The 8,860-nt window shown below is 43.0% G+C and overlaps 2 protein-coding genes across 2 annotated transcripts; both read right to left on the bottom strand.

Moving 5' to 3' along the window:
* Nucleotides 1-213: 213 nt before the first annotated feature.
* Nucleotides 214-3,319, bottom strand: clec3bb (C-type lectin domain family 3, member Bb). The gene is made up of 3 exons (XM_076754998.1): nucleotides 3,223-3,319; nucleotides 2,956-3,054; nucleotides 214-1,328 (listed from the first exon to the last, which is right to left on the bottom strand). Exons 1-3 carry the CDS (start codon nucleotides 3,317-3,319, stop codon nucleotides 922-924), a joined length of 603 nt encoding a protein of 200 aa, XP_076611113.1. The 3' UTR covers nucleotides 214-921.
* Nucleotides 3,320-4,780: 1,461 nt separating this feature from the next.
* exosc7 (exosome component 7) lies at nucleotides 4,781-8,140 on the bottom strand. Its single transcript, XM_076754972.1, has 8 exons — nucleotides 8,036-8,140; nucleotides 7,770-7,871; nucleotides 7,440-7,534; nucleotides 6,603-6,768; nucleotides 5,823-5,893; nucleotides 5,601-5,724; nucleotides 5,357-5,512; nucleotides 4,781-4,948 (listed from the first exon to the last, which is right to left on the bottom strand). Exons 1-8 carry the CDS (start codon nucleotides 8,090-8,092, stop codon nucleotides 4,844-4,846), a joined length of 876 nt encoding a protein of 291 aa, XP_076611087.1. The 5' UTR covers nucleotides 8,093-8,140; the 3' UTR covers nucleotides 4,781-4,843.
* Between the last annotated feature and the right edge of the window lie 720 nt (nucleotides 8,141-8,860).

Here is an 8,860-nt window from a genome sequence, read left to right as displayed (position 1 = left end):
ATTAAATTCAAAAAGAAGCCTGCGTGAATGTGTCTGCCTTTCAGCTTTGAGCCGGTTGACATTCGGGAGGAGTGTTTGACATTTTCGGAAAGCTCAGAGTGACACGAGATGATCGATACCACTCGTACACCTGAGGAAAGCTGGTGCGTGTAGTGTTTCCCAAAACCTTTCCTTCAAGAAATGCCAGCAGAGCGATCGGTTTTCATAGTTTATTAATGGTAATTTTTCTGGTTACATAAGACTAGACATTATAGGAGATCACAAGACTTGCAAACTGAAACAATCTGTGAAGAGAACGTAGGTGAAGATTGACATGTTTATGTTAATGCAGTATCACTTATAATTCTGGCTCCATGTGAGTCTTGTCGTTCAAATACAGTAGTTGTGAAGGGATGCCTGAGTTTAAACAAGTGGTTCTCGACCAGTGAGTCATGCAACTGCTGCACCAGAGGTGTGGAAATGATGGAAAGTTACACCCAGTTCTTATTAGTGCAAGGTGCCAGCACCTACACACACCTTTTGTTGCAGGATGACCGGAATTTTGAAATACGAACATCCAAAATATTTGTTTTGACATTGCTCTTTTTTAAGATGTCCAAACATCTTGAAAACAAAAGCAGAAATCATGGATTCCTCTGGAGGAGGTGATGTCCCATAATATCTAGTTTATTCTACACAGAGCTGTGTTCTTCATGGTTTTATTGTGACCACAAGGAATGCTGCAAATGACACATCAGCAGATCACTTTGGTCAAAAATAACAGCTTTATGACTGTGACCTCTAGATCAGAATTTGGTCCAGATGCAAGACCAGCTGAGAACCACGGGCTTAAAACTCCTTCTAGAATAGCAGACAAAGTGGCATTGCAGCAAGAGTGAAAGCGGCTATAACCAAGCGCAGTCTATGATGAGATAAATGCGATCAAACGATGTTGAACTGGCAGACGGAGGGCTTCTCCTCACGACAGTTCTCGTCTGTCCACTTCCCGCGGGAGGCCGCGGACAGGGCGGCGCAGTTCTGGGACTGGCCGCCGTCCGGCTGAGGGGACCGGCTGTTGGACGTGTCCCAGTTTTTGAACGAAATGCTGGAGCCGGTCTGGTCCACCCAGGTGCCCTCGGTCATCATGTCGTTGATGCCCAGCCAGGCCTGCTCAGCTGGGCCGATGCTCTGGCGGATGTAGTCTCTGAGCTGGTCATTCTCATCGCTGGAGGTGGGCGTACCGAGGACTCCGCCCAGGTTGTTGCAGTCTTCGCTGGCGGTGTGATAGCGTTTTCTCAAAGGGTCGGCCAAGTAGCACTTGCCATGAATCTTTTTGCCTTTCAAACAGACTGAGGAGGAAAATGAAAGGGGAGCAGATGGTGAGACAAACTGTGGTTCAGTGTCATCTTTCATTGTCCTGTTATCTCTCAGTCCTGTGGTAACGTCCTGCAGTATTTTAGATCCTGAGGAACATCATGTTTTTTTTTTCTGTACTGAAGATTTTTTGGATTTGCAGGAACAACTGGATATCATTTTGTGTTCTGAACAAGAGGTCAGAGAAGGGTGTGCCATGTGTTGTCCAGATTAATACTCGCACTTTCAAAGGCTACACGTGTGTCCCATCTGTCTTTATACTCAAGAGAAGCATACTTCAGACTGTTGACTCCAACTTTAATACATTTGGGTGCCCTGAACAATGTCGCTCATGTCATGCTACGTGAACCATGGCCGGATTAACCTGTTACGAGGCCTTAGGGCAAAAAAATGGTATCTGACCCCTGTTGATCCTCCACCTGTCACCTGGCCCCAGGTTCTGTGTGTCAGTGACTGCATGGTCATTTGATTAAAGCAGCTTTATTTAGAAATGTGCACCACAGGAGCACAATGTAAACCAGGCCTTTGCTTTCTGGGCCCTCAGTTGTGGAAATCCCTGCCTGATTAAATCTCTGCTGAAAACGTATTTTCGCCCTGTGGCTTTCGATTAAGTGTGATGGAATTTGTCGTAATTGTTTTTAATAATTGAAGTTCAAACCCCAATTAAGTTCAAGCTCAATTTGCCATGAACTGGAACAAATAAGACACCTGAAACTTCACTCCATCACCACAAAAGATGTGCAATAAGAAATATGACCCCAACTGGACAGATGGTGGCGCTATAATTAACTGCTAAAAGCAAAAATTTTGAAAGGCTGGACCCCTCAAGTACAATTCATCGTAAATCAAATCATCATAAGTCTTGGTGGGTATCTTGTTTCTTGTTTGGGAACAGGCCTGTTAAAGCATTTTGAGCCTGACCAATAGGGGGCGCCACAAACGCCGAAAAACTTAACCTGCTGGGCAGAATTTCACCAACTTTGGTGCACGTGGTCTGGGGCCAAGTATTACCCAAAACCTGATGTTCCATACTGATTGGTGCATGTGGGCGTAGTGTATCACATAACAGTAATCAGTCACACGCCGACTTTCATTCACATCCACATAATGTTGAGGCAAACAGGTACTTTGAGTGTGCAGTTATTGAAATGCTGCAAACATTGCGATGATGAAAGGGTGTGCTTGGTCTCACTCCTTTAAACACAGTACCATGGTTGAAGTGGCTTTGCTGAGCTTTGTGAAGCCTGATATGTGCTCATTGTTGCCTGCAGGTTTAATTTTGTTACTTCGAAAAGGTTTGAATGCAGAATCTCCGCTTATGGCGATATTTTGTATCTTGTTGTTGCTTTTCTTTTCTTTTCTTTTCGCTTTTGATTGTATTTACTTTTATTCCTTGTCTGACTGTAAAGCACTTTGACACACACTAAACCTGGGGCATTTGACCAAGGCTTTATTTCCCAGGTGGTAAGAAAGCACTGGTCTGAACCGACATCCATCAGGTTAAAAGCACTGTAAGACCTGGCCTGAGGACTTCTGTGTAATGGAGCCCTTCTTCTTCTATTCCTTTATTAACGTATAAACTGTCAAATTTTCTTAGCTTACCTGTCTGCAGGGCTTGTTGTTCCTTCAGCAGGTTGAGCTCCTGGACAATGTCGTCGATCTGTTTCTGCAGCTGCACAATGGCAGCATCACTTGTTGTATCTGATTCCAACAACACCAGAGACACGAGGAAATTCAAATCAGGCGTTTCAAGGAGATTTGATCACACCATCACAAAGACAACACGCTGAAAGTAGGCAGAGCAGAAATACAATATTCACAGAATTTGTACTTATTCCTACAGATCGTGATGTGCCAGATGTTTTCTACCTTTCTTCACTGGCTTCCTCTTCGGTGGCGTCTGCTGAAATGAGCAGTTCACCAGTAGGAGGACTCCCAGCAGCACACACACTCCTTTGAACTCCATGCTTGGACCTGTTGAATAAGGCTGCTCCAACGTGGATGCTTGCAATTTATCTGTCCCCCTCCCTCCCTCTCTCTCTCTCCCTCTCTCTCTCTTTGTGTTTCTCACACACCCCCTCTCATCTCTCCAAGTAGGGAAAAATACTGACATCCAAAGCCATTTGCCGGAATAACAAACCGACCTCAGAAGTTTGTGTGTGTGTCTCATCTGACTCCAGACATTTCATGTGGACAGCCAGTGCTGACCAGAGCCAGGCCTGGGACCCAGGTGGAGACTGGCGAGACAGTGTGAAACAGTTATGAGCTTTCATGTGCGTATATTAAAAAGAAATAAACAAACACTGAGTCATCTGTTGCATAAATGCTTAAATAAGTTGGTTACAGTATATTTCTTGGCAGAAAAGACAAGTTTAATCTAAAAAAAGAGCCTTTCTTTCCAATAAGTTGGCCAAAAGGTGTTTGGAAGTCTTAGCATGGCCTCATTTGGAAAGATTTGAATATTTCCAGGTGTTTTTGGCAGCCATGAGTCACTGAAATCAAAGCTGCAAAAGTCTCTTTTGCAGCTGTGAAGGATGTGTTTAGGTTCATGTGATATCATCCATTATTTTAAATTCTGTATCATTTAAGAGTAATTCTCTGCATACTTTTTTTTTTCCATTTAAAGTCTGCAGCGAGAGCTCTAGCCATAAATAGGAGTTTGTTTTGGACCTGCCTCCTCTCAGCCAGTGCACACACCCAACAACAGTCTGAGGGAAGAGTGGAAGTGATCCAGAGTCACATCTGGACTTTCTGTAAGACTTCCATTTTACACAATCCTCGACTTCCACGTGGCAAAACCAAAGGTTGCAGAGAGTCTGGACTTTTCCTGTGCATTTCTGTCCTCGCCGTACTGCGCTGATTTCAGATCTGCTAACTCACCACAATACTGAGTATCACCTTAGTTTCTTTACCAAAAAATAATGAACTCAGGCCTGGTGAGCGCGGGACAAAAGCACAAGGACGTTTTACGAGAAAAGTTTTACAATACAGCAAGTTATTTATGAAGAACAGGCTCTTCAACAACATCATTCGATTAGCCTGATTTCAGTGAAACATAGTCCCCCTGCATATTTTGTCATATAATTTATCTCAAACAGTAAAATATTACACTGATATTGTGGACCACTGGTAGTAACACAGGTCCATCTCATTGATCCTTTATCAGACTGTTTAAGTTAGTGTCTGTGACCCCGACCATGGCTCTGACGCATCAGTAGCCTAACTGTGCTGTCTATTGATAAATCCATGGAGCTGTCCGTGGTGCTGAAGTAGCAGACGGATTTGTAATAAACACCTTTTTCTCTCAGTCCCATCGCTCTGTCACTGAAAGGATTATCTCAGTCAGATCTGACATCTTCATGTTACTTTGCTGTCAAAACACCAAGACCACATATCAGTGCATCTGTACAAAGACGAGAAGGCTGTAGAAATGTAAAGTTTTATTAGAAAATGATGTTTACATGTGCATAAATACTGTAGATACAGTATCTTAACCAAGGAAGCCAACTTTCTGTCGCTTCTTTCCCAAACTCTCCTCCTGCTGCAGCAGCTTCATGAGCGGAGCATGAAGGGCCTTCCCCACCCGTTTACCTGCCTGGAAACAACAAAATACTTTAGTGCATTTCTATTATCGTATTCAAAACCTATTATGTTGTCATTTTTAAAGTTATATGAATTCTAACAAAATCTGCCTCCAAGCACCTCTAAAGCTCAGTAACTAACAGGCTATATCCTGTTTATTTTATCCAAACAAAAACCAAAGCATGAGGAAGGGATACTTACACTTTAAGTTAGCAGAAAATGGTTCCTTCAAAACTTTATATACCGCAGATATGCACCAGCAGATTCATCCAGTGGACATAATAACCTGATGATTAGCTCAGTTGTTGCTCCTTTCTCTTTTTTTTTTAAATCAAGGCATATTTAAATAAAATCCCATAATGCCAGAGCTTCAGCTGAGGCGAGAGGAGGCCAGATGGTCGGGGAGGACGGCTGGACTCACCTCTGTCATTTCGAAGATGCTCTCTGGATCCAGGCTGCCTCCGCCCACCTTCCTCGTGCAGGTGACGGTGCCCTTGTGTGTGACAGAGATGAGCAGGCTCGCCACAGAGCAGGCCTTCTCCTGCAGGGTCGCGTCCACTACGTGCCGGTGGCCCACCTGCAGGAAAGCAGGCAGCGTCAGGGCAGCCAAGTGGTGTATGTGCGTCACTGTTTGAGTTATACTGGGTTGTAGAACACAAGCTTACCTTGCACAACGTCACTATACAGGGGACGTTTTCTACATTGAGTCTCATACAATCATACGGGTCATCCGACAGCTCAATCTCCTTGCCTCCTTCTTCGTCAGCTGATATGTGCACTCTGGGAATTCTGTCAGTAAGGTAATCAGAAGACAGTCAGTGAGCTTTCATTTCAACGAATAAGAATTTTCCAGACCCGAACAAATACCTGTAAAACACATCACTTACTTTGTGTTGAAGAGAGCGGCCTTTATAGCTATGGAGATGGCATCGTACAGGTTTCCATCACACTGCAGCAGCTGTGAAAACAGATCAGTGTCTTACCTTAGTGAGGACCATGAAACCGAATATACACAACCCAAATAAGGTGATTCTGATGTAAAAACGTGCTGCTTTGGTTTGTTCCTCCACTGACACACAGGGACACTTTGTCCAGGAGAAACTAAACAGCTCCGCATGTTTTATCAAACATATTTTACACACAAAGATGAGTTATCATGTCATCTCATACAAGCAGGCATAGAAATTGATGTACAGCAACCAAAAAGACAGACATTTGACGCCTCATCTGAAAACCTCTGTAGAAGCTCTGAATGTAAAAAAAAAATGGACATTTGGTACAGCCTTTCTTGACTTTTGTCAATTTGAACAAAAATCCTAAAGGCAGGCTGGTGCTTGAAACAAGCTTGTCTGTATGACGCAGATGGACATATTCATCAATCCATGTCTGAAAGCAAGAGTTTATAGCTCAAACGTCAGGTGAAAAGTCTGTAGTCATAGAGCGGGGTGTGTCACAGTGAATCATTCACATGTGGATAACAGGGCACACTTTTGCACAATCTGTCCTCAAAGGCTTTCATAGAGCTGCACTGGTTTAGTAATAGTGTGAAGAATGAAAAAAGAGAAGCTGAGAGAGGCACACCTTCCCCATTGCTGCACAAGGCGTGGGCTTGAGTGTCGCATTGCCCTTTTTGAAAGTGAGAAACATTATGAGACGCTGCCACTCACCAGCACATCCACATAGAGGACCCAGCAGTGTTCTCCTGCACTGATACAGAGGCTCCTCAGGTCCACGCTGTGCTTGTTGTTGAAGACTTTGTAGAGAGTGTTACTCAGCTCCGTCCCCAGCTCCTCGCCTCCTCTGCCTTCAAACTCAGGGGTAGCGTTGGCCGAACTAGTGACGGAAGGTGAAAACAAGACAATAAAAATGTGAGGTAATAAAATAACTGAGTCTGAGATGCTTTATTCTTATTGTGGTGATATTTTCTTTGGCAAGTCCACAGCCACTGAGATGTGTTGGGATGCATCTGACAGGGAACAGATGATGCAACACTACCTCCTAGTGGCAAAGGACCCATCAAAACACTACAAAGACTGTTGGAAACGATCACTAAGAAAAAATGTGTCTCCATTTTTGTGATTTTTAAACACCATTCATGTTGTCCATGACATTTTCTTTTTGTCTGAAACACTTTCATATTTGATTTCATGTGTTGTTTTGATACAGTAATTAAATGAATACTTACAAATAGTACCTAAATGTCCAGTGTAATCATACTGCACAGCTCACAACTTTGACTGACCACACGTACCTCAGCTTTGTATGCAGTATGAAATCTTTCAGTACAATGGGTAAATTATAAAGGAGGTTTATTTTCACTTCTAAACGGGTGTTTCTCATAAGTGGGCCAGTTGATCACAGTAATGCTGATACAGACTATTCAGTTTAATCACAGTCCCCACATCCCCATGTGTCTATTATGCTGCAGAATAAGACTATAAACGTATAGCATGAAACAATTTCGATTTAATCAGTTTATAAAAGTCAATATGCAGCATACCTACCAATCAACAAAGAACTCCAGGTATCCTTCATTTGGCACCAGAGGTTTGGGTTTTCCAATTTCAGTCTTAATCCCAACTAGAACCACGGTGTGCCCCTGAGAAAGAGACAAAATAGAACATATCATAAAATAATAGGTAATCAATCAATCAATCAATCAATCAATCAATCAATCAATCACTCTTCCTGCTAAATTATAAACAATAACAAAGTACACATGAGGCAGTTTGTGGTGTTGGAAGTGTTTATAGGATGACTGAGGGTGCACAGGCGATAGTTTTAGCGCATCTTCTTCTTGTTTCCATAGAAAATTAACCAAATGTAGAACTTACCAGTGTGACTTTAGCCGAGCCGTCTGTGTTGGACACCACATCGGTCTCCACCTCCATGTGTCTGTAGTCCTCACAGCCTCTCCCATCCACCCGTAAGTCATCCTGATGATGACAATCAGCATGTCAACAGCAGTCTCACAGTTAGCAAATGCTAACACGGCTAGCTAGTGTTTTTTGTCGTTGTGGAGCGCAAATGACCGTTGTGACATTTATCGATTTATTAAGCTCAGGGGTCAAAGGCTGACGTGTAAGTGTTCAAAACTTACCCGTATACCGTGCAGAATGTACACCTTTTCAGCCTCGCTAACTTGTACAGTTGCCATAATGTACAAACTCTACTAGCATGTGTGTCGCTTGTCCTCTACGTCATCAAAAGACGACGAATAATTTAAAAAAAAAAAAAAAAAAAAGCCAATCGCAGGTGTGCCCGCTTTGCTTACCCGGATATCCCGCTGGGTTGAGCGTCCTCCGAAAGTTGGAAGACCCCGCCCAACCGCTGCAGCCAGGCTGAAGATATTTCACCAACACGTGAGGGATACCGGAAAAGACGAGAAACTGTTTTAAGATAACTTTTTTGAGCGTTTTCAGCTTATTAATACACTAACACACAACCTATACTGGCGATTAACGTCAATTCTTCATAAAACACGACTAGAAGAGACATTCCTATTGTTTCATCTGCATGAAGCCTCTACTAGTATTGAGCTTTTTCTCTGTTTGGTGTTTATAATGCACCGGGAATTCCATCTCTATCACAGACCCCGGGTCAGATTTGATAGTTCTCATATTTCCACTGCAGCCGCAACCCCTGATGCTACATGTGATTATAATGTTCTGCCCTGAGTTATGATTTTCAGGCAGTTGTGGCCGCATACTGAAGCCTTAAGTGAGTGAAACTAGTCTTGTCATGATGAATAGACAGTTGGTTCAGAGAGAATAAAAAAGGAAAAGGGAAGTTAAAAAAAGCCTCTGTCAGTCGCCCATCTATTGTTAAACACCACAGTCACCACTGACCACCATTTTTTGTTTAATGCTGTTTTGAAGGCATTTCCAGAATCATCTAAGACTCTCACGATTGAAAAATGTGCTAA

Source organism: Chaetodon auriga, chromosome 17 (assembly GCF_051107435.1).
Source record: "Chaetodon auriga isolate fChaAug3 chromosome 17, fChaAug3.hap1, whole genome shotgun sequence".
Taxonomy (NCBI): Eukaryota; Metazoa; Chordata; class Actinopteri; order Chaetodontiformes; family Chaetodontidae; genus Chaetodon; species Chaetodon auriga.
Note: the sequence above shows the minus strand (reverse complement) of the source record. Positions and strands in the feature narration are given on the sequence as shown.

Bases quoted from the DNA above. Each gene is read 5' to 3' on its own strand.
- clec3bb (XM_076754998.1), bottom strand. From the start codon at position 3,319: ATGGAGTTCAAAGGAGTGTGTGTGCTGCTGGGAGTCCTCCTACTGGTG. The intron at 3,055-3,222 runs GTAGAAAACATC...TGTTGGAATCAG, and splicing joins GAGGAAGCCAGTGAAGAAAG to ATACAACAAGTGATGCTGCC. The intron at 1,329-2,955 runs GTAAGCTAAGAA...TTTCCTCCTCAG, and splicing joins ACAACAAGCCCTGCAGACAG to TCTGTTTGAAAGGCAAAAAG.
- exosc7 (XM_076754972.1), bottom strand. From the start codon at position 8,092: ATGGCAACTGTACAAGTTAGCGAGGCTGAAAAGGTGTACATTCTGCAC. The intron at 5,513-5,600 runs GTAAGCTTGTGT...GCTTTCCTGCAG, and splicing joins GTATAGTGACGTTGTGCAAG to GTGGGCCACCGGCACGTAGT. The intron at 4,949-5,356 runs GTGAGTCCAGCC...TGTTGTTTCCAG, and splicing joins GCATCTTCGAAATGACAGAG to GCAGGTAAACGGGTGGGGAA.